At 36.6% G+C, this 24,935-nt stretch overlaps 4 protein-coding genes across 5 annotated transcripts in view; 1 reads left to right on the forward strand and 3 right to left on the reverse strand.

Moving 5' to 3' along the window:
• The first annotated feature begins 1,105 nt into the window (after positions 1–1,105).
• LOC110373998 (maestro heat-like repeat-containing protein family member 1) lies at positions 1,106–15,415 on the forward strand. Its single transcript, XM_064035103.1, has 12 exons — positions 1,106–1,286; positions 1,366–1,543; positions 3,143–3,314; positions 4,524–4,713; positions 5,509–8,347; positions 8,593–8,746; positions 9,330–9,590; positions 10,329–10,543; positions 11,287–11,484; positions 11,891–12,173; positions 13,508–13,745; positions 14,128–15,415. The coding sequence occupies exons 1-12, from the start codon at positions 1,256–1,258 to the stop codon at positions 14,313–14,315; spliced, it is 4,947 nt and encodes a 1,648-aa protein (XP_063891173.1). The 5' UTR covers positions 1,106–1,255; the 3' UTR covers positions 14,316–15,415.
• A 1,185-nt stretch (positions 15,416–16,600) lies between these two features.
• LOC110374009 (uncharacterized) lies at positions 16,601–19,191 on the reverse strand. Its single transcript, XM_064035104.1, has 5 exons — positions 18,821–19,191; positions 18,457–18,551; positions 17,980–18,109; positions 17,427–17,560; positions 16,601–16,917 (listed from the first exon to the last, which is right to left on the reverse strand). Exons 1-5 carry the CDS (start codon positions 19,082–19,084, stop codon positions 16,863–16,865), a joined length of 678 nt encoding a protein of 225 aa, XP_063891174.1. The 5' UTR covers positions 19,085–19,191; the 3' UTR covers positions 16,601–16,862.
• A 223-nt stretch (positions 19,192–19,414) lies between these two features.
• Positions 19,415–22,301, reverse strand: LOC110374000 (uncharacterized). The gene is made up of 4 exons (XM_021331513.3): positions 21,979–22,301; positions 20,794–21,012; positions 20,223–20,356; positions 19,415–19,861 (listed from the first exon to the last, which is right to left on the reverse strand). Exons 1-4 carry the CDS (start codon positions 22,237–22,239, stop codon positions 19,783–19,785), a joined length of 693 nt encoding a protein of 230 aa, XP_021187188.3. The 5' UTR covers positions 22,240–22,301; the 3' UTR covers positions 19,415–19,782.
• A 382-nt stretch (positions 22,302–22,683) lies between these two features.
• The window catches only part of LOC110373992 (endonuclease/exonuclease/phosphatase family domain-containing protein 1), a 32,224-nt gene continuing 29,972 nt past the window's right edge, over positions 22,684–24,935 (reverse strand). For both annotated transcript variants that reach the window (XM_021331501.3, XM_021331503.3), the window contains exon 7: positions 22,684–24,787. In XM_021331501.3, coding sequence (XP_021187176.3) covers positions 24,552–24,787 — 236 coding nt within the window. In that variant the 3' untranslated portion in view covers positions 22,684–24,551. The remainder of the gene's footprint in view (positions 24,788–24,935) is intronic.

Raw genomic sequence — 24,935 nt, forward strand, 5'->3', positions numbered from 1 at the left:
AAACAGATAGAACTGCACGTTTCAGGCGGATATATGCTGCCTATTTATTTATCATGATTGGATTCTGTTTAGAAATTATTTATTTGTTGTGAAACATCTAGCCAATTGACGATTGGTAGTATAGTGGCACATAACAGGTTTATTTAATGTTCATGTTTGATTTGATAATTTTAATAATAATATTTTATTTACAACGGTTTGGAGTAGGTATCTTACTCAAATTTCATTATGGAAAATTTTCATACGTTAGTACTATCAAGACGAAAACAACTATGATCCAGTTATTCCTTGTAATTTTATATTGTACCTAATACCGCTTCTGAATAATATAGTTGGATTTGGCAATAATTCGTAGTCTTTGTTTTCATATTATTTTTCATTTAGCTTGGCAACATTATACTTAAATGTCAAAAAGTAAAGGGGTGTTTTCATTATTTGCAGAACCCGGTTTAAATATTATTATTAATTAAAATAAAACCAAAACTGATTATAAAAGAGATTCCATAATAAAACTGAGTTGCGTAGTGTAAATTATATCCATCATTGATCATCGCAAATACCTTTGATATTTTTATTTATTTATCGAGTAGCTTTTCCATTTTATAGAGTGAAATGTTAAGATATCAGAGACCAAGACAATATTTAATATGAGTACAGAATTCAAACTATAAAACAAAATAAATATTTTGAAATTTATATGCTCATCAGCTTGTCCTATTTATTTCTTACCTTGTGTAGACGGGCCTTTACATTTTTCAATTAAAGCATAGACAATTAACTTTCTTAGTAGGTTTTAATTGTTGGTATTAATGATTAATTTTTGTAGATTATTTTACGAATGCTTTATTTTTTATTATTTACGTCGTAATTTGTTATTGTATTATTTTCAACAAATTACATAGTTAATAATTTAATTTTAAGTATTCCTATTCTGTTTCTGTATCCACTGTTTGATTGTAATTTGAAATGTACATAGTCTTAAAAAATCTTATCTTTTAATAGCATTTAAATTCATTTTAATATAAAGTGTAATTAATTTATCGAATTTCATAAGCTCAAAAATCAATACTCTTGGTAGTATTGAATAAAGTGGTCTTACAACACTGGACTTGAAATGTCATTATGACGCATTGGTCGCACAGCTGTGTCATGTTTTCGTTATTATTTCTGCAAATTGTCGTTGAATAAAAACGGGGAAAAAGACAGAATTTCTAATTATCCATTTAGAAGGTCAAGGATATGTGATTGAGATAAGATGTCTTCGTCAAAATCCGAATCTCTGAAAGGTATTTAGAACAATTCCCATTGTTTACTTATACGGCTTCTAGCGTATAACAAAAAAATAACATATTTTTTCTGTTATAGATACAGTGACAGTGTTAATTAACTCTGTCGGTGATAACGAGAACTCAGTAAACAATGTTGTAATAAAATCATTGACTAAAATAGCCAATGCGTACCCAAACGAGGTGATTGAAATATTTTGCGAATTCTACAAGAATACTGTGAAAGTAAACACTACGCAGCTTGGTAATATTGTCAAGTGAGTAATTTATTGTTTATTGTTATAAATATGTCTTAAGCTGATAATGTGGATGATTTATGTGTTTATTTCATAAATAATTACTATGGATCAATACACTTATAATAATTCCTACCTACCTTCGTTAGTCACCTTTGTTCTTTGTAGGTATCTTACTTACACTTTCATACCTAAGTATGGTAGATATATGATTACCCCCATATCTATAACACTTATGCATGACTAATTTTGTAACGAAACTCCTTGTTGGATGTTAATTGTTATCATTAAGCATGAAGCAACTATTTGAAGAAGTAAAATGACTGAATAGTTTTTTGTCCTATGGTAATGATCCATACAGAGATATGTAATTTTGACCTCTTACATAACACTTACAATAGATTGCCATGTTTTAAAAACTTGGAACTTAGAATAAGACAAAATCATTGAGCAATCATTATTACTATGGAAAACCAATTAATTAAAATACCTGTCTTTTGTTGAAAAAATATGCAAAATTGTGCTAATATCATCTCATACCTATTTAAAAATCAGGTTAATATTAATATTATTACAAATGATCTTCCTGGACTTACAAGTTCATAATTTATTCAAGAGCAAGAATAAATTAAATATTACGGAGTATACACTTCGAATATTTATTTTGTATTATATTAAATCACTTTCTGTGTCCTCTGTTCTGTCCAAGAAATAAAAAATATTCAGTATCCTATTGCACAATCATATCAGAGTATATGTATTTTTTTGAAAAAATCTTAATTTATCAGCTTAACCGATTTAACCAACATTAAGACTTGTTTAATTATAATGATAACCAAAATATTAAACTACCATATATACTTGATACGTGACAACTGAAACTGGTTCGTTATTGTTATAGCGTAACTCAGTAGAAATTCATATAGTTTGATGTGTGAAATATATCTCTTAGAAACTGCAGGAAACCACTAGCCGAATATTGTTATTGAAAACAAAAATATTGTTATCAAAAATGACTAATATTTTATGAGGTGTTTATCCTTAATTATCTGTGAAATATTAATAGCAGACTTAGTAATTTGTATCATAAGCTCAATTCATTATCATTATGTATTTTTATATTATATATCAGAAGAGTTTGAGTTTTAATTTAGATTGAACATGCTAATCTAAGGATTACTGGACCAGTTTAAAAAAATATTTAATTCTTATCAATGTTGCATATCCATTGATCTGCTATGGTCTACTTGTATCCAAGTATTCTGTGTAGTTTCCGTGTTTCGAATGGCATGATAAACTGTAGGTCCCGACTGTCAAAATATATATAATATATGTCCAAAGACATCTTTGGCAGTTGTTAACAGTAGTGAGAAGCCAGTAAGTCTGACAACCAGTCTTACCTTAAAGTCTTGGTAACTTGGTTGGGGAGTTCAGATAGCCAGTTGCTTCTCGTAAAATACTAGTACTCAGCTGCATCCAGTGAGACTGGAAGCCGAGCCCAATGTAGTCGGGAAAAGGCTAACTAGGTAGACGGATAATGTTTAGAGTAGTTTCCATCCACATCAAACATCAGTTTCATACCTCTATACTCTACACTCAAAGAACCCTATTTCCTTCCAGGGTCCTAGAACAGACATGTGTGAACCAAGTAAAGAGGTTGGAGCCTGCTACAGCTGGCAACCTGGTGACGGCCATGTTGCGAGCCATGATGGAGAATGTTACCTACGAGCCAGTGGTACAAATGGGCAGTTCTGCGGTGTTGGTTGCTGTAGGACATGAGCATTTGGATTTGGTATGTTATGTTATTATTTAAGTAATATCCGTTTACCAGTATTTTCGAAATTGGATGGAAAGCAGCCAGCTAACACGCTTACTCTACTTACTCTGTCGTAAATTTACCTTAGTTGCGATAGATGTGTTATATAACTAGTTGCCATGCAAAATATAGTAACTACTGAGTCACCCAGAAGTGAGCAGATGCACAATATTATGTAGATCCTTACTTAATAACACATATTATAAATGGAAAAGTATCTCTGTCGTGCTTTCATGCCAAAACTATTGAAGCGTTTTAAATGTGGCAAATATATGACTAGTCTAGAGTCTTGTAAAGAACATAGCCAATTTTTACCCGGTTACACAAACAGCTCGTTAAATTCAAGAATGGTCTAGAGCCTAAGAAAGGACACAATTTTTATCTACTAGCAAATAAATTCAAGTTTGATTTGCGAATAACAATAACTGATCCATTCTGACATAATTTAAATGAAGCTAATGTCTTTCAATGTCTAATCGGCAAAAACGGATGGATTCGTTATTGAAATCCGCCGTTAGCTAATATAATTTCGTCTCACCTAGTACAGAGTAAGTGGTGTCAATGCTAACCCCGTCTCTAGGCTAGTTGCAACAGTAATCTGTCCGGTTTAAGAGCAGCCGTCTAAATTGGCGGTAAGTGCCGCCATTTCCTGCACTCGGCTGTTGAATGGTGTAGGTACCTACAATCTACAGTAGACTGTATGTGTTATGTAGCTGGCTAGGAAAATAAATGAAAAATTGAATGGTTATTTTTTATTATGAATAGTCGGAATAAGATGTAGTTATCTAAATACATAATCGACTTTTTTTGACGTTTTGAGGAGGTCACAAATCATTTTCATTTCAAAACCTTACCTTAAACTATAAGACATCCTTTGAAAATATGTTTGAATGCGTTAAATGAAGGGATCTAAATACTTACCAAGAAGTTTGTTTACGTTGCTTTGGTATACCAGCCCAGAACTAATAATTCTCGGCAAACTTTTAAATCTAAAGTCTCAGCCTGCGAACCTTTGGCCACTCGCTGATATGAAAAAATAGATTCCGAACGAAATCCGCAAAGTTTTGTGAGAACTAAAAGTTGGTTGAGATTCTCTTCTTACGATCAAATAAGGGGGCAGTCGCTCCATGCATAAAATTGCTCTTTTCCATCAGATCATGACAATAGTTTCTCGTTCTTTTCCAGGTCCTGCGCTCCCTAATCAACCAGCTATCTCCAGCGTCAGTACCCCACTATACCATAGCCCATACTCTTGGCACATTAGCTGCAGTCAACACCCATGGCGTTGTGCCTCATATCAAGGAGATTCTTAGCAAAATGCTGCCTTTACTGTCCTTGGTTAAAGCTGATGGATTGAAGCAGGCGTTTGCTTATGGTGAGATGTTTTTTTTTTTGTAGTAGTTGTTTGTTTTCTGCGGTTTCTGCTCGTGCTAGGAGAAAATGCCTATAGGAGTGACACAGGGATATTGTAGCTTCCCAACAGTGATTTCTTTTTTAATCGGGTCAGCAGTTCTGGAGGGTTTGTTTGTATGTTTGTACCCTTACAAACAAGCAGAGAAACAAAGTAATAAATCTTCTCAATGATGGAAGATGATAAATTATTTTGATTAAGTATCCAAGTTGAAATATAGAATAATTGCGAACTCGCTGCCTTCCCAAAAATATGTGCCCCAACCGTTGGAAACTAAATAAGTTAAAAGGGAAAATTATCCTTAATACTTAAAAATAAAGGTTGATTATAACATAAAAAATTAAACAAATTACACATAACACACACATAACAGATGCTATTTTATTATCTGAATAAGTACAATATTTTATCAGCCATAAACTGCAAGGTTGTTGTTTGTCCATATCTGGTTTTAATTACAAATGTGTGCTCATGCGTATTGTAATTTATGTTTTATTATATTTAAACTATGTTTTCCCCGCGGTTTTACTCTCGTCCCAAAGAAACTTCATCCTGATTCCTGATATAATGTAACCTATCTTCTTCTTCAAGTGCAAATTTTCAGAGCAATTTTTTTCTGTTTTTATTTGAAAATGTCACAAACTCAATCGGTTTGAGATGATCCTCAACACTCAATTCGTTATTACATTCTAAATGTTATAATCGATATAAAAACTTAACATTTTTAATATAAAAATGTAATTTATATTTTCTTTCCAGCTTTCGGCCACTTTGCAGTCGCCGTCTCAGAACAAATCGGCGACAACGTAGAAAACGACAACATTACATCAATCAAAGACAATTTCGTGACAGAATTCACTATAATATTCGACGTACTATACAACCAATGGCTTGCTTCCTACGAACCTAAAGTTTCCGAATCAGTTCTTGAAGCTCTAGGACCAATTACAAGACTAATATCAGAAAGGCAGTTCAATGAGACCGTGAATAAATTCGTGCTTTCATTGCTGTCTTTGTATCGAAAACCAGCAATTAATTTCTACTACATAAGTCAATGTATATCGTACTTACTATCTCCATCGCCATTGAATCCAAAATTGAGTTTGAATGACAGCACAATTAATTCTATAAACCATGTGCTATTTAATCTAGTGGTTCTAGAACCTGATTATGATCAACCTCATACGGTGAAGAACCATTTTGAGGTGCTTAGGTGTTTCGACCATATGGCTGGCCAATTCCCTGAACAGACTATAGAGAGTTTACTCCATCAGTGTAAGAATAACCAAGAGAAAGATAGAATGAAGGCTGTGATCATTCTTACACATCTGACCACGTCTTCTCAAGTCTTTGTCGAAAATTATGCGGCTAAGTTCATAGTGTTACTCAAAGTCATGACGGCAATGGAGCAAGGAGTCAAAATGAAGAAGTTATTAGTCAAAGCTATAGTAGGACTTGTCTACCGAAACTGTATAACGACTCCTGAAGACTTTACAATGGTGGAGTTCATAATAAAACATTGTGGCTACGAAGCACCGGCAAATGTATCCAAAAATGATGTCTTGGATTTACATGATACGTGCAAGAGTTCTTTAATCCTCATGTGCAATACTGTTACCAGTGTCAGGTCCCAGTTACGTAACTTGCTGTTAATAGCCTTAACGGGCGAAGAGTTCACAGCATCAATGGCAACTGTCTGCCATTGCCTTACTTCGCTCCTGCAGAATAATTCTGACGTCATCGCAGATGACCAATCAGAAAAAGAAATCGAAATGAAATGCTCTCCTGATCTAGTCTTCGTTCGGTGCTTAACACATGTCGTAGAACCTGATCAGGTGGAGAGAAACAAGAGTATTTTGGTCTTCTTAGAAGAATATTCAGGAGATGTCCATAAGAACCTGAAAAATTCTTGGACCATTGAGATTCAGAGGCTGTTGAAGTTTGTTGATACAAGCGAATCCAAAGAGCAGTGGCATAGTATGTTGCTTGACTTGTTAGTGTCTGCTGTGGAACAAGTAAATAGCAACAAGTGGGTGGAATTTATCGCTACATTGATCTCACAGCAGATTCTTTCTAAAAAACAGTCCCCCATGATCAAAGGGGTATCCTTGCAGTATTTAGCAGTGTTGTCCTGTCACATGTCGAATGCGGCAGTCGTTGAAAAGATCCTCAAAATAATACTGCTAGCTTTGAAATCCATTCCAATGGAAAGCAGCGATTATGTCAGCAAAGCTGTAGGAATCGCTTCGAGGCAACACGGAGAATTTATTCTGAATGAGTTGGACGCGATTTATAAAGAAAACGAGTCTAAAAGAGGGAGCAAAATACTTAATTTCCTATCTTCGAGACAGTCCAAAACTGAGGCTGAGTTGGGTGTAGTTCGGTATGCAGTTATCACGTGTTATGGGAAAGTGGCGGTCGATTGTTTAGATGTCCACGTTTTGGCGAGGTTAGGGGATAATGTAACTTCTATACTATTTGAGATCCTCAAGTCTAACCCTCCTTTCGACCTTTGCAAAGCCAGTGTGACCACTCTGTATGAAATAAGCAAGGCTTTACACCCAGCTGCTCACCATAACGTGGTACTGAGGAATCGCTGGCAATTGCTTAACGCAGTCCTGGAACAAATTTACAACTCCAACTTGAACAAACGTAACGTTGAACTGTACCCGATCATTGTCAAAGCTTCGAAAGCCCTCACAAAACTACAAAAGGGAATATTACCAGAAGAAAGAAATACGATTTTGAGGGTGCTATTCAACAGTATCTTTGGCGAATTATCTTCGTTCAAACGAAAATATGAGATCGAAGGAAACGGCGACAAGAATGATAATTTGGCCAAAACTCTAAACGATAGCCTTACACTTCTGCACCAATTGATTAAGGAACTGGTCATCCAATCCACATGTTTAAGCACAATCGATGATTTAATCGGACTCCTAATCGAATGGATACGACATGAAAACGACGAGATCCGAACAGCATCGATCATGATTCTCCAAGTCATATTCGATACCTATATCAAAAACGTGAAACTGAATTATGAGACCCCTAGCAAGTTTGGACAAATGGGATACTTATTAGGGCTTATAATACCCGGGATAGCCGACACCAACTTCCCTGTAAGACTGACAACTATAGACTGCATTAAAGTGATCATTCAAATCCAGGACTTATACGAAGGGCATACGATAGGACCTGATGATGAATGCATGACGAATTTGGGAGATCTTCAGAACAATATCCTTACGAATGACTTAAACATGATCAGTGATTATTGTACGGCGCTTTGTGAGGCTATATCTCCGAAGATACCCCATCATCATAACATGCAGTTTATAGAGAGTCTGTTGGAAGGGTATGATGACCAGGAGTTCAGGAGTGTGGGGATCAGTTCTATTCTTGATGCGTACTTTGCAAGTAAGGGTCAGGATTTGTACCAGAGCATTGAGCGGATAATGGAGGTTATGTTGGCTACGATGGGTGATGTGGGAGTGGAGGCGAGACAGAGGCTGATGAGGCCGATGACGTCATTGACTCGTCATCATTCGAACGCTGTTATAGCTGTGCTGTTGGCGCAGAAGTTGCCTTTGAAACAGTGAGTAGTTTTTATCGTTATTTAATTTTGGAAGAGTTTATATGAAAATCTGCCTGGTACATAGTTTGCGTGCCTTCTCCAGATTTTAACATTTTTTGAAGATCTGGACTTCTTTCTGAAGAGGCAAATAATGAGAATTTACTTTTGTTGTTTCGAATTGTAATGGCACTATGTTACTTTTCTGTAATTACATTTTGTGTGTTTTTTAGTTAATGGGTGAGCTCATAAAATGTTCTTTATTTTAGGAGCGTATTGGCTTGTTGGCGCAGCTTAGCCCGCGACGAAGGCTTATCCGCAGCCATAACAGACAACTTCTTGCGACTGATGACGTCAGTCGAGCTATATGAAGACCCTTACCACATTACTGAGCATCATATTGCCGCTCTCCAGCCCTTAACTGTAAGTTATGTAGGAAAATGAACCTTAGAACTGTAGAAATAGAGTCCAAATTGGTTTTGCCAATGAGTTTTGGCGTGAATGGAAAAATGTTTTTTAAAGGTTTTAAATAGAGTTAATATGAGTTATATTTAAGCACTGGTATTAGCTGTCTTGCTCTGATAATAAAGATCTTTCAAGCCCTGTAAATATGGTTCAAGTAATGTAGGTAAATCAACCTTGAAATGTAAGAAATAGAGTTAACGTTGGAAGAAATATGTTTAAAGGTTTTAAACAGAATCCAAAATCAAAAGTTTTAGCTGTGCTGTCAGCTCTCTTGCCATCGTACAAAATTGCTTACACTTCAGCTTATCTGGTACTAGCTTCTGCCAGCGGTTTCACCCGCATCCCGTGGAAACCTCTGCACGAACCCGGATAAAAAGTAGCCTATAGCCTTCCTCGATAAATGGGCTATCTAACACTGAAAGAATTTTTCAAATCGGACCAGTAGTTCCTGAGATTAGCGCGTTCAAACAAACAAACAAACAAACAAACTCTTCAGCTTTATAACATTAGTATAGATTCCTATCATTCTCATCTCTTTCAGCTAATAAGTGCCTTCGGAGAGATGCTCCAAGAAGAAACGATGAAGCCGACCTGCATAGCCAAGTTCTCCGACCTATTCTCCGTGTTATATACGACCCTCGCTTGCTATATCGACGCGGAGTCGCCTGCCTACTCACCGCCTACGAACAAGAATCAAGAACGATTTGGTTTTGTACCGAATAGAGACGCGATTAAGTTATCCCCGGCGAAAATCACGGTGCAAACTTTTAACGCGTTCTTGGAGCAGGCTGATTGTCATAAGGTATGTTGGTAGTGTTACTAATTGTTATACCTAGTGAAATTAGTGAGGTGTGTAATTTTCTTTTTGATTTAATAACTGCTTTTTCGTCCATTTTTTTGTTGTAGTTTTAGCTACAGGTAGTTTTTAAGGTTTCTGGGATTATATTCCATAGTGTTGATAATCCATACATACTTGACAAAATTGTTGTAACATGAGAGTTAACTGTGTAACTGTAACAGAGAGTAACATATTATAGACATATTATAGTTTGACGACTTCCTTGTCCTTGTGTATTTGTTCTTTGCTTTCCGTTTTATCCACTATTTGAAGAAGTCCACAATTTGAAGTATACTATTTTTCGGATGACCCGCTCAGACTTTAACTGACTAAAACTCACTTTGGTACATTTTGGGGTCCTTCATGTACCAGGGATGCGGTAACTATCGAAGTATCATCCCTCAGCTTCGGTAAAAGGTTCATCCCGAAGGCCTCACCTCTTAAAAAAGAGTCAGCCCTACTGGGGTTGCTGACCCTCTTTGACGAGCGCGTAGTACGCACGCCGTCGACACGGGTCTGTCGTCTTTAAACGGACGATGAGCCAACCGTAGTTCATCGCACACAGATCCCCGCTTGCGGTGGCCGGGAGTCGTTTCTCGACACGCTAAGCCCGTGGCATCTCCCACTTCGCGAACTCTCCTGCTTTGCCGTTCAGACGGGGTTCCCTATTTGTTAAATAATACGGTTTTCTTTATCACGTAGGTCCGCGAAGCTTGCTCTCTATGCCTAAGTATAGAGCACAGCGACTCGTCCACCACATTACTGGACCTAGCGCCGATACTAGCCGGGGCCCTGTCCCGCTCGTGCCCGCAGCACTTGTCGCGGCTGGTGTCGCGCGTGGCGGCGTACGCGCGCTGCCCGCTGCCGCCGCAGCGCTGTGCGGCGCTAGCGCTGCTCGCCGACCTGCTCAACTACAGGTGAGTGTGTGTGCGAGTGTCGCAGTCACACCCTGCTGCACCCAGCGCCGATACTAGCCGGGGCACTGTCCCGCTCGTGCCCGCTGCCGCCGCAGCGCTGTGCCGCGCTAGCGCTGCTCGCCGACCTGCTCAACTACAGGTGAGTGTGTGTGCGAGTGTCGCAGTCACACCCTGCTGCACCCAGCGCCGATACTAGCCGGGGCACTGTCCCGCTCGTGCCCGCTGCCGCCGCAGCGCTGTGCCGCGCTAGCGCTGCTCGCCGACCTGCTCAACTACAGGTGAGTGTGTGCGAGTGTCGCAGTCACACCCTGCTGCACCCAGCGCCGATACTAGCCGGGGCACTGTCCCGCTCGTGCCCGCTGCCGCCGCAGCTGTGCCGCGCTAGCGCTGCTCGCCGACCTGCTCAACTACAGGTGAGTGTGTGTGTGAGTGTCGCACTCACACCCTGCTGGACCCAGCGCCGATACTAGCCGGGGCACTGTCCCGCTCGTGCCCGCTGCCGCCGCAGCGCTGTGCCGCGCTAGCGCTGCTCGCCGACCTGCTCAACTACAGGTGAGTGTGTGTGTGAGTGTCGCACTCACACCCTGCTGGACCCAGCGCCGATACTACAGGATAGACATGTACAACCGAGTTCGATCGTTCTGTCTCTGCGGTGTCGTTAACATTGCGCAACTGGAGGCCGAACATCTTGATTAAAAACATTGTTTATATTTCTCCTTTAAATAAGCAAAATCTTCCCCCAGATGTAACGACAACCCGGTACTAATAGACACAGTGCTAGCGACACTGAACACGGGCTGGAAGGACGAGCACGACCGAGTCCGCGCGACGTGCCTGCGCGGCGCCGCGAACATTGCGCAACTGAAGCCGGAACATCGGAACCAAGCGCTGCCCGCGGCTTTGGCGGCGCTAAGTCAGGGCGTTGATGCGCAGAAGACTCAGTAAGTTACAAAATAATTTTTATATTTCATTATTTCTAAGACACATTTAATATTGTGGCCCATATTTCTTGCATTTGACAAAAACTTCACAGGGTTATAATATATACTTTGTTGTAATTCTGGTGGGTCTAGAAAGAACTTTCCGATTCAATTTTTTTTGCAATTCCACTTTAGTAACCTCGATGGGATTTTTAAATAAATAACATAACGTATGATTTGTACCTCATTAAAGTCGTGAAGCATGCTACGATTTTGCTGGTATCAAATTATCAACCATAACCTGTACCGGCTATAATATTTCAGCAAAATCGGGACCCTTCGCATTGTATTGCATGAAAATCTTCAAGAAGTTTTAAATCCACTTTATTAGGAGACCTACCAAACAAAAACATATTTAATTTTACAGAGCACCGACAGACAACGTACCCCTCGCCGCAATACAAGGTCTCAGCCGTCTTCTAACAGAACTAGACAAAATCGACAAAGAATACGAGAGAGAACTGCTCTCCATATCCCAAAAAATACGTCCGTTCATGAACACCGAGTGTGCTCAACTGAGAGAGCATTCTATCCGACTGTTCGGAATTGTAGCGGGGAGGGTGAAGTCTGATGCGTTAGTGGAACAAGGCGTCAGTTCTCTGCCTTGCTTCTTGTTGCATCTGTGCGATAATAACCCTAATGTTGTCAGAGTAAGTTGAGATTTTTCCATAATTTTTGGTAATACCTCTAACTTTAATAGGGTATTACATGCATTTTTGAAATATATCTTAAATAAATTCTTTAGTCTTAATATATCTCTAAAAAATTAAAAAAAAAATTTTTTCTCACGTTATGTACGAATATAAATTAATTGTTTTATCATAATTTCAAATTTCGCGCGTATTTCGCGAAAACGCGGCACACAACGGACGCCATGATTGTTTTTTGGTCATGACGTCATTACGTTAGTAAACAAACTACAGCTGTCAGTAATACATATTTTGATATGTATTGAAAATTTTAATAATGAGTAATTATGCTCCGTATCGTTGGTGTGTTGTTTCTGAATGTGAGAACACTAGTGTAAAAACACCAGACAAATATGGATTCAAGTACCAGTGGATATAAATATGAGAAACACTTGGTTAAAAGTTGCGAGACGAGATCCCGGACTGTTATCAGATAAATCTCGTTTATACTTTTGTGAAGATCACTTTGATGTAAGTAACTGTATTAACATTACCTATCTAATGAAATATACTCTTTAATGATAGGTTAACTACTTCAAGAATCAATACTTTGGGAAATATGGATAATATTTAGAGGTTATAAAATCTATAACACTTTTGTTTACTAACGTAATGACGTCATTAGCATGGCGGCGACATTTCGTAGTGTTCAAAGACAGATAAAAAAACCTTAAAACTTTAAACTGCAATAAAAAATATATTTATGTACCTTACGAAGTGAAACTAACATTTCCCGATTGCTTTTCCTCTAAACAATCATTGTAATACACTTTTAATTTTTTTCTCATCTAGACTAAAATACCCTATTAATACTTCTAAAAACTCAAACTCAAATCTCAAAATATTTATTTGCATGTAAAATAAGTTTTTAATGAATAAATAAATTCTTTTTACAGATTTTATGGTAAAAATACTTTCATATATTTTTTTTTACCAAAATATAAATAAAGTACAACATACAAAAGTCATGATTAGCCACTCTCAATTATCGAAAATTATCGTTTGGGGGTGAAAATCTATATACCTAAATAAAAATGAATTGTTGTTCGTTAGTCTGATGACTCGAGAACGGCTGGGCCGATTGAGCTGATTTTGGTTTTAAAATGTTTGTCGTAGTCCAGGGTAGGTCTAAACGGTGAGCAAATAAGGAAAAAAATTAAAAAAGTATTGTGTCGTGTGTTGTGACTTACTAAATATGCCTCCAATAATTAGGCGGTACGAAGTTCGCCGGGTCAGCTAGTTAGTAATAAAAAATTTGCAAGTTAGAAATTAAACCAATCATTCACTCTTTACAGGCCAGCAAATTCACTCTAAAACAAGTCTTCAAAACATTCAACGTGAAGAAATCCAACGATTTCGTCCAAACTCACCTTTTGGACGAAGGTCGTCTGTATTTGGACGAGTTTCTCTCCGCGTTACTGAGACAGTTAGCGGACGAACTCCCGGGCAGCGTGGTCAAGTGCTTGCAAACTGCGGTTAACTATCTGCATTGTGCTAGAGAGGAGATTAAACCACATCCTCCGTTGTTGCTTGGTAAGTGGTCTTTAAAGTTTAATAAGAACTGTTAATAATACAACAATAAAAAATTATATATACTTAGTCAAATTATTGAAAAGCAACGTTGTCATGATGTCAGAAAAACTACTACATAGATATTGGATTATATGTAGGTCCTATCACATTGCTAAAATATGCACAAAAAAAGGAAATTTATACCTAAATGGTGAGTTGGCATCACAACTTGTCAGTTTTTCTTCTGACAGTTTCAATAAAATTAAAAAATATGTATAATACTAACTTTAATAGTTACCGAAATACAAGAATTAAGTCTAAACATTTTGCGCTGTATTTTCATATGACTTCCAAAAGTTCAAAACCTTATCATTCACTCAATCGCTCACTCTTTCATTCACAGGCCTCCTCTACTCCGAACTATACCGCATCCGCGAGAAAAACCCGGACGAGACCGAACTAGACCCGAACATCACCCGGACAGCAAGAACCCGGTTGCTACAACTCATAAAAGACCCAAATCCGCTAGTTCGTCAAAATTCCGCCATGGCTTTGGCAAATATATGCCTTGTGACGGCCATGGACGGATGACCGAGAGTCGTAAGAATAGAAGTCGAAAGGTATGTGATGAGGAGGTTCCTATTCGAATTCCAGCGTTAATGTAAGGTGATAAAGTCGATTTTTGTTTGTAAGTTTTAATTTCAATGTTGGTGTTTTATTTTGTGATTCTGGTTTAGTTTGAGACGTAAGAAAGGTGCACTTTGATTAAATTAATATACAAATATTCTTGAATTGATTTTTTTTGTGGTGCTCAGTCATTTTTCAAATAGGAGGCACGTTGTGATAAAATATTTTATTGAGGCAAAAGGTGTGCCCAGTAACAACACAGGATAAAACCTTTTTTTAGTTTGTTATTGCAGATCCTGCGAAAATTAATAAAAAGTTTTATATTCGTCTCAATGTAAACTAATTCTTATGTACATTTATAAGCACTATAATTTAATTCGTTGGCCTTACGGGACTGATTGTTAAATGAATACACAAAAAATATGATTATTATAATAAATATTTGATGTTTTATCTTATTCGCAATTTTTCAAAATATTTTGCAATTATTTAGTGTCATTTTCATCGTTCTTCATAATAAAATTACGCACCATTTAAAAAAAAAAAGATATTATAATTATTATCACCAGCTTTTTAAATTATGAATTATTCTTTCTTTGGACTTATAATATAAGAGACTGAATATAAATTGTGAACAGTCAAAAAGGTAAAAAAAAAAATATAAGTAAGGAATATTAGTAAAATTTTAGTGTTGTTGCAAAAATTAAAAAAAAATACATTTTTAGATATTATGTTGGTAAAAGTCCCACTTATGGTTATGAAATTTATAATTTTGTTTGAACACTCCAATCTCAAGAACTACTAGACCGATTAAAAAAATATTCCATAGTTAGAGATACCCCTTTCATAGAGGAAGGCTATAGGCTACTTTATCTGGGTGCGGGAAGTTGTTCCCTCAGGTTGCGGGTAGAACCACAGGACACAGCTAGTTATTAAATAAACCAACATCTATAGATTATTACGTCATTATCTGAAAGAATTGACGTAACCTTAAATAATAATTCCGTCGATAACATAGTCAGTTTAATTGTTAATTCATAATAAAAAATAATATGTGATATTGATTTATTTTTTATGTTTAATTTTAAGGCTTTTGTGGGGCTAACCGTTTTTTTTTATTGAATCTTATGACTTCTGTACATTATTTTAAAAATGTTTTAACTGTAAAGCTAAAGTGAGTTTTGCTATTTAACTATAAGGATAACCAAACCATAACCAGTCGTATACTTGCCGCCCATTGGTCAAATCGGCGATTTGACAACTGCAAATGGATCGGTTATCGTTATAGTTAAATGGTGCAAACGAACTTAAGAGTGCAATAGGTGAGTTTTACAAAGAAATAATAGTAGTTTTGGGACACCAGTGACCAAATATGTAGGTCTAAATTAACACCATTCAGTTAAATAAGGGAAATCGAAAAGGTAGAAAAGAGTGTGCAGAAGACAATTTTAAGTGCTTTTTTTTAGTTTTAGTATAAAATTATTGTTATAATTTGTTAATTATTATCATTCGTCTTTAATGGTTCTCAAAATGTTAAATAAAAAAAAAGTTTTTTTTTTCTAAAATCTGTATTTAAATCGAATATAATGAAAGCTAGAAGCAATTAATGTTATACACGCCTTATAAAATTAAATTTGTCGTCTAAAATATAAGCGTATTAAATATAAATGTTTAACCAAAATAATATTTCACATGTTTATAAAAACTTTAAAAATTACCCAATTGTTGCTTCAAATTATGCACATGAAATATTTAGCTCAAAAAGTCTATGAAATTGTTATAAGTAATCCGATATTTCTTATGCACTACCATTTTATTACTTTTAAATGTCGTAAAAAGACATTTTGCTTTTTCAAATGATAGTTATATAACACAGATTAAATAATTAAGACTTTTTATGCTAAAATCAAAATATGAAATCTGTCAAAGTATTCATGTTTCATATTTGAACAGTATGTTGAATATCTTGATACATGAAATCTTTTGAAAAACAGCTGCCTTATAAAATTTACATTTCAGTGCAGAAGTAATGATTTTGTTAGTAAAATAACAAATAATATCATTGTGAATGTTGAAAGTAAGATTTTACTTATGATCACTGAAATTATGTTATAATTATAGCTGCCCAAATACATAGAAGCCAGTTTATATTTAATTCAGTAAGTGATCTCTTACTTTTATAAAAAAAAAACATCAACAACGATATTATCTGGTAATCCATTCAAGTTTTAGAAGTAGGGAAAACGTCATTTACATTTTACATAAATAAAGTTGCCAAATTAGATTTTCCACAAAAATCACGATATTATAGATCATACATACAAAAAAAAACATAAATCCCACTTTTCATGTGTTAATCGATATAAAAATCGATATATCGTTTATGGGACTCCCATCACCAGCCATTCTAAATGCATTATTTCTGCACTCATTTGTAATATAACAAACACAATGTACTACAGTCTACAACTAATGTTATACGTTTAAGTTTGACAATAAAGCTACGTTGATTCAGAAACCCCTTCTTTGATTCGTCGGTCTTCCCGTGGCCTTGAATTCCGGACAACTGGATATAGAAATATTTAATTATTATAAAGTCGAGATTTCCCCAGGTAATTGGGTTGAGGGGGTCAGATCCTTGTAAGACACTGGTACTCAGCTGCATCCGGTTGGACTGGAAGCCGACCCCAACATAGTTAAGAAAAGGCAAGCAGATGAGATGATGTCTAGATTTCTCCAAAAATGTGTTGGTACGCGTCATCGCAAACACTTTAGAAATATTCACAAGCCATTTGTTGCTGTTTGCTAGAGCGAGTAGACCAGAAGAAACATGTTTGAGCGCCATCAAAGGACAATGAGGAAACTTACATGGACCAGAAAAGTCACTAGGTGCCAGAAAAGCTCAAAATTCAGAAACAAAAATGCATTTTTTCGGTACACCACCACGGGGATAGAACTTCAAAACATGAATTAAAGACTACATCCATTAGTACTAAAATCATCGTTGGCCGCTGATAGCCCAGGGTCCATAGAAATTTGCCCATTGCCCTTTAGCGAAAACTTTGGCATACTTACTGAGAAAGTCCTCTAGAAAGCCAGAACTCCTTAGTGGGCTCAGTATAGGTCCTGAGCTGGCGTTTATCCCACCTCATGCTGTCCATGCGCCACTCCGGAGACACGTAGGGCTCCTTCACCGGCTCTAGGGCTACCTGTAATGTAAATAGAATTTAGCTCATCGAGTGAACTGCATGTTTAAATATTTAATCACCTGAGATGTACCCTAAGCGCCGTGTAGATGTACCCTAAGCGTTGGTGGCCTTTGGGAGACAGACTAAGGATGTCTATCGTCCGAACAGAAAAATAAAAAACCGGCCAAGTCCGAGTCAGACTCGCGCACGAAGGGTTCCGTACTAGAGCAAAAATGAGCAAAAAAATCACGTTTGTTGTATGGGAGCCCCCCAAAATATTTATTTTATTCTAGTTTTCTCATCTCTCAAAACTTCAACTCTCTAACTATCACGGTTCATGAGATACAGCCTGGTGACAGACGGACGGACAGAGGAGCCAAAACAATAGGTCCCGTTTTACCCTTTGGGTACGGAACCTTAAAAACTGCTAAACATCTCACCGGGTTGCATCTCGCATAGACTTCGGACAGTGGTGCCCTGACTCCTTCCAAGTGCGCTAGCGTCACGGCGTCCTTCAGAGCCTTCGCTGTTGTGGATGTGTACATATTGTCTACCAGCCTCTGACGATGACTGCCGTTAAAGGAATGGAACAATATTTAAATGTTAGTATTTATTGAAAAAAAAAACTGCTTGTCTAATTAATCTAGGTACTAATGTATAAAGGAATTTTTTTTTGTTTGTTTGACGGTACCTTTAAAGGCTCCAAAACTTTAAAAATTATTTCACTGTTAGGAAGCTACGTTATCCCCGACTAGCTATATTTCATGGGGGTACGGGCAGTAGTTCCCACGGGACGCGGGTGAAACGGCGGGAAATATGTTAAAATATGAATATTTTGTTAAATAATATTTATCTGTGTGGTTACTAATATTTTATTAAGTACATAAATGGTTTTGTGCGGTAGTTAGAACACTTACGGCTCTTCGAGGGAATCTATGTCTAGCGCGGGAGTTATCAGCACCTTGGGCCGCGTCTTCTGAACTTTCTCCCGGTCCAAATCTGGTGGTTTATCCTAAAAAAGACAACAGATATACCAACACGCTCAATTCTAAATGTATGAATTACATTAAGGCTAAGAGCCTACGTGATAGGACCACAAACAATTCACTCTTTTTTTACATAATAGGGAGGGTCGCTGTTTAAGAGGCGAAGTCTTTAATTTGCCAATGAGAATCCAGTCAAGAACAAAATAACACTAATTATAAGTGACAAACATGGATGTGTAGGATAAATTATTACCTGCAAATAAAAAGGCACAAAATATACATCGTAGGTACTTACATAACTCTTCTGAATTACCCTAGGATCAGTACGAATGATCCCTTTGGGTCTATGGTACAGGTCAAAAGGTACGTTTGGGTCTCTCCAAGCCGTGAGGGCGTGTAAGTCCTTCAACGGGACCGGGCACGGCCTAAGGGCGGGCTTCTTCACTTTATACGTAGTCTTTACATCCGGCTTTAACTCCCAAACGCGGAAATTGTCTTTATAAGTTGTTTCACTATCGAAAATCAGAGATTCGTATTTTTTGAGGCTGGGATCCGTCATGATGGGGAATTAACAGAAAATTAAAACACAAATAAAAATTAAAATACACTCAGAAAGAAAACTAATGACATCAAAATGTCCCTTTGGGTCCAATAGACATTTTTGTGTTTTTTTGTGACAGTTCTATAGACATTGAAAAAGGTTTTATTTGTAGAACTTGGGGCCCCGTAATGGCTGTGCTGTAAGATTTTGGCTGGCTGTAAGATTACATTAATTCAAAATCTCGCACTGGCCTAACTTATTCTATTACATATCTTTATTATCCGCAAGCCCAGAAGGCACTGTGCTGTACTTGGTACCTTTTTATTATAATGAATTAAACAGCAAAGGTATAATTCTAAATATTTTATTACGAACGAGATGTAGGTAGGCAGCTACAAATAAAACTAAAGATCTAAAATTAATTAAATTAAAAATAAAGCGACACAATTCCCATAAAGCTATCTAAAATAATGTTTGACTTTCATCTAAATTATATCAAATTAATTCTAGTTCGAAAAACGTAATTAAATAAATAGGTATTTGTAACCATTAAAATTAAATATTTCCTATTCGAATTCATTCGTCATTAAAATGAAGAAAAAGTTTAGGATACCTACGCAATTCGTATGTTCAACGCATCGAAACGACCTACAACGTTTTTCATCGTCATTCAAATAGATAAATGTTATATTTCCTCATCTACCCTAGGATATTTATCAAAACCTTCCAGTCTTCATTTTGTAACGCATATCCCTGTCTGCCCTCACAATCTCCGTCTCTTCGCACGCTTTGCAACTGTGAACGACAAATACTTATCTATCATGATCTATATTTTTTTCGGAGAATGAGGTGATGATGTGATAGGAATGGAAGCAAAAAGCATATTTCGATTAGGGCAAAAAGAACCCCCGGATTCTTCCGGACACATTAGACATGTTTTCTGCCTAAAAATGACTTTCCCACAAAGACTAATGAAATAAAATTCAAATTTCTATATTATAATATAAAATTTGGTACAGAGATAGAGTTGATCTTGATAAAGAACATAGGATAGTTTTATCCCGGACTTTTGAATAATTCTCTTGGAAACGCGATATGACCGAACTCTACGCGGGCGAAGCCGCGGGCGGAAGCTAGTAGTAAATAAAATGCTTACGGCGGCAATTTTTCCGCGAGCCAGAACTCCTTGGTTGGATCACAATAGCCTCTCAATTGTTTTCTATCCCACTGGACGGTCTCCATCCTCCATTCTGGAGATACGTAGGGGAACTCTAGTGATGGAAGCGTTATCTAGAACCAGACCATGTTATTTATTTATTTAATAGTACACAGTACAGGACTCGGACATGAAGAAACAGTATTGTAAAACATGACGTGAGAAAGTATGGTCAAAACACAAGTATGGTACAATCCAAAATTACGGATCCAAAAGACCAAAAAGTTTTGTGCCAAAAAGTCCATTTAAATCTAGTATTACAAACAAAATACTCGTCGAATATACGAACAAAATAACCACATATTAATGAAAGCAGTCGAAATAATGTAATACCTGAACTCTCAATTTTGAGAAAATGCTGTAACTGACAATCCCACTGAATTATTTATTGCCCATGCACATTATTTATTACCCTCATTTTCAAGGATTGTGGACAGGTAGGTACCAAGATTGAAAATGATTTCTTAAAATCCTCACTACGCAAAAATCTACTTAAATGATTATCATATACCGGGTTAGCGGGCGCAGGCAGGCTTGGCATGGGCGCCTTCACAGTAAAATAATTAGCTATCGCTTCCCTCGAGGCTCTGGTCGTGTTACTAGTATACATTGACTCGCAGAGAATCTTGCGTGTCTCAGGGTCTAGATCATCCAGGGCGACTGCCGGAGACATGACCACGCGGGGACGGGTCCTGATAACTTTCTCTTTTTCCGTGTCGATGGGTGCCACCTGTGTGTCAATAAACTGTTCAATATGGTCTGTAGGATTTTTTTTGTTGGGGTTCCATACCTAGAGGGGTATTAATAAGATTTCGTTATCAGTCTGCCATCAGGCTTTAACTGAACAACCGTGAGAGATAGACAGTGGCACACAGATGATGTATTTTTGTAACCACTTTATTATGGACGTCAGTGTACTTTTCAGAGTGGTACAAATATTTCGGACCTCCCTATCTTATGTAACCTTAAATAAAAATCCCCTTTGTTTAATGAAATCATTTGTGTTCCCTTTTACATACCCAACTTTTTATACTCCCTTTTTAAACCAACACATACCGTCTTACCACAAAAACTTTTAAACGTCAGTTTATGCCTTGTCTAAAAAAATGTCAAATTATGACGTTGACATATGGTTCATTTTGCAGCCAAAATTTTATTAGACAAGTGTAAAACAGGGTTTAAAGTTTTTGTAGTAAGGCCCTAAGTGTCTAAACACACTATGCCGAGAATACGCGACGGAAGTTCGGCATGATTACGCCTGCAATGCTATTTGAATTATTGGCGACACCTTATGCCGAAATTACGTTGCGTTATAGCGTACAGCCGAACTTCAGTCGGGCGTAAGTTCAGCGGAAATTCGGCGGCAACGTATTCTGTAGAACACACATTATACGCGACCGAAGTCGAACACAGAATATACACACAAAATTGCGCAACTGAACTTCTGCCGGGTAAGTTCGGCACTTATGGTGTGTCATATCAGGCGATTACGTTGGAACGTAAAATCAGCCGCGGAACTTCGGTCGCGTACGTTCGGCATAGTGTGTTTAGACACTTACAAGTTGCTGCTGTCCTAAGCCACTGACCCATTACTGGCACATCAGCAAAATGTTGTTAGGTACTATTTTTTGTACTTATGTACAAAGTTCCAACTAGATGCGAGTAAAACCACAAGTGGAATCAAGTATGAACTTACAAAAGATTCCGGCACTTTATTCGGGTCCGTCCTAATAATAGGCTTCGGATGATGCATCAAGCTGAACGGTATAGCATTCTTTCTCCAAGCTGTCAGTGTATGCACGTCCTTGAGAGGCGGGGGCCTCATTCTTAAGCATGTCGGCTTTTCTTTATAAACAGTGGGAACATGGGGGATTATTTCCCCCCTTCGATAGTCCGTTTTGTATGTAGTCTGGTAATTGAAGAGCATGGTCTCCATTCTTGCTTCCACGTCAGGCATTTTTAAACGTTTTTGAGAATATTTGGTAAAACTCGAAGACTTTCGGGTAGTAGGATTACTATGTCAATACGACTTGGTATGTCAGATTTTATTGACAATAGGCTAGAATTTGAAAAACTGTGATCTTTTTGGATATGCAAGAATATTTTTGCAAGGAGACTTGAACAAGCTATGAGTGTTGATGGAAATCAAATCAATGTGAGATGCAATTACGCTTTAAACTGGATAAAATAATGCACTTAAAAGGTATCTAGGGTTAACATAAATATATAAATAAAGATACCTTGTAAAAATAAAAATATTCGAGTCAAACGTTTAATTTTTTGAACAGAACTGATAAAATAATAATAATAACCGTAATTGTCAAAGCATTAATCTAGGGAGCTGCGTTTAGTGCCGACGAACTTTATAAGTACATTACGAATAAAAAATAAAACCAACTCATCATAATTTAAATAATTTATTTTAAAATTCATCAATAATTTACACCATGTAATAAACATTTCAAACTATTCAGATAATACCACAAAATAATATATTATTTTATTATCACAAAATTGATAAACCATAGACAACGTGGAATCTCTGGTTACAGTAACATCTGTTTAATGGACCCCTTAAATACCCAACAAAACATAAATAAAATATACAAATATCATTATTAGTTATTATATTTGAAGAAATTTCTATTATATGACTTCAAAAATAGTATTGATACTGATAACTATTTTTAGTATAAGACAAAGAATACATGATTTATTTTGTTTTAGTTGCGAAAATGGTACAGCTGTTTAGTAGATTGCAGCAGACAAATGAATTTTGAAAAACAAAGAATCTACGGACAATAACTTTCATCTTACTATACGAGATCAAAATCACATAATACAAAAATATTAAGTAGATTTTTTTATTTATTTATCTTAGATTAGGTATATTTATTAGTATTGAAGGCCAAAACATTCACAATTTTAGTCACATTTATTAGTCAATGGCCATATTTCTAAGATATTGCATTGTGAAAATTTTAATTAAAAAAATTGGGTGCAAAATAATAATTTACTAAAAAAAACCGTTTATGTTTATATACCAAATGCAAATAATCTATTACCATTAAATAAGTGTGAGTAATAACAAAAGTAAAAACAAGAATAGTTAACTATGACCTGATTGTTCAATATTTTAAACTTTTACCTAGTTTGACATAATTTTACTTACAATATACAGATGTCAATTTAAACTACTTCATCCAAAGCCGATTTCGGCCACGGTGGCTGTTCTCTTACAAAGAGATCAGCCAGCTGCGCAGGACATATTATAGTACACACAGGTGCACTCCCTATTCCTTCACTCTCATAGCCCGATGGGACGGCAATCCGACACGACCGGAGATGATATTTAAATCATATAATAGATATTCAGCCTAATATTGAACAATCAGTACTTTTGGCTACATTATGAACTAGCAAAGGGCACCGTTGTGACCAAGTAAATTGGCCTAAAATTGTTTGGAAACAAAGCACCATTTCTGTGACCATTTCAAAAGATTACTATCTTTAACTATTACTGCGTTATAGAGAAAGGAATGCAAAGAAATACTACCCAAATTCTGCAAAATGAAAATTTAAAAAAAAAACGCCTATTAATCCTACCTACTTAATATTAAAAAGCACACTTTCAGTCTATGCCCCGCAAAGACTACGTTTATTTACATAAATATATATTACAAATTCATTTATTTAACATAATTTGCTAAATTGTGGTAATTCAATAAAATATGATATTTTAAATAAGTTGCTGATAGAAGTTCCATTGCCCGGGCAATGCTTTGGTTGGGCAATGTAAGAAAATTGGACTACATTATTTTGGTCCTACATTACTAAATGTACACACATTAAGGTAGCTATTTATTGCAATAGGTATACTTTAAACACAGCAAGTCTTGATTAAAAATTCGTTTACATAAATAAATTAGAACCCGATCTGCTCAACCGCCACTTTGTTTTACCTTCACTCAATTAAAATAAATAGATACTGAATAAACACACTCTGAAACCCAGAAGATCGGGTTATCACGTAATACTAAAAAATCTAACACTTAAAACAATAAATAGGATACATAGCAAATACATTTTGACACCAGAAAATTGACAGAATAATTGGCGCCAAGATTGACGTTTCAAAATGGCCGTCAAACGTCAATTAAAATAGAATTGTAATAACGCCACGAAAAGGCTTTGTTTATAGAGTAGAATAGCTGATGGTATAAAATTAGCTAGATTTTCGTTAATGCCATGGTTTAAAATATATTTTTGTCAATCTGGGACCTTGATTTCGGCCCAGATTGGGCAGAATGGGGACGCGGGGCCGCCCCAGGACCAACCTCGGGGTATGGCTAGATGGCTCAATCCTGTCTTGATGGCACCGGAGTGTCCGTTGAAATTGGTGCTGTCCAGCATGCCAGGACATAGGATGCTGCTCTGGCCTGTAGCTTTGACGTCCACTGTGGTAATTATGTCTTCGTTCAGCACGGATTGGCAGGTCTTGAAAGCTGGGGAAAGATACAATATGATTTAAGTATACATAGAAATTCATAAATATATTTCATTAAAAATATGATCAGTTTCAAAATAATGAGAGAAAACTTTCATATAGTAGAGCTTTCTATTTATCTTCCATTACAATTTTCCACACATCAC

The sequence above is a fragment of the Helicoverpa armigera genome, chromosome 6 (genome assembly GCF_030705265.1).
Source record: "Helicoverpa armigera isolate CAAS_96S chromosome 6, ASM3070526v1, whole genome shotgun sequence".
Lineage (NCBI taxonomy): Eukaryota > Metazoa > Arthropoda > Insecta > Lepidoptera > Noctuidae > Helicoverpa > Helicoverpa armigera.

Coding starts and splice junctions, on each gene's coding strand:
- LOC110373998 (XM_064035103.1), top strand. CDS start 1,256: ATGTCTTCGTCAAAATCCGAATCTCTGAAAG. Junction 12,174..13,507: donor ATAACCCTAATGTTGTCAGA/GTAAGTTGAGAT, acceptor CACTCTTTACAG/GCCAGCAAATTCACTCTAAA. Junction 13,746..14,127: donor ACATCCTCCGTTGTTGCTTG/GTAAGTGGTCTT, acceptor TTTCATTCACAG/GCCTCCTCTACTCCGAACTA.
- LOC110374009 (XM_064035104.1), bottom strand. CDS start 19,084: ATGACGGATCCCAGCCTCAAAAAATACGAATCTCTGATTTTCGATAGT. Junction 17,561..17,979: donor TCTATGCGAGATGCAACCCG/GTGAGATGTTTA, acceptor TTTACATTACAG/GTAGCCCTAGAGCCGGTGAA. Junction 16,918..17,426: donor CTTTCTAGAGGACTTTCTCA/GTAAGTATGCCA, acceptor TTCTATATCCAG/TTGTCCGGAATTCAAGGCCA.
- LOC110374000 (XM_021331513.3), bottom strand. CDS start 22,239: ATGCCTGACGTGGAAGCAAGAATGGAGACCATGCTCTTCAATTACCAG. Junction 20,357..20,793: donor TGCCTGCGCCCGCTAACCCG/GTATATGATAAT, acceptor GTCTGGTTCTAG/ATAACGCTTCCATCACTAGA. Junction 19,862..20,222: donor CTCGCGGAAAAATTGCCGCC/GTAAGCATTTTA, acceptor TGTCGTTCACAG/TTGCAAAGCGTGCGAAGAGA.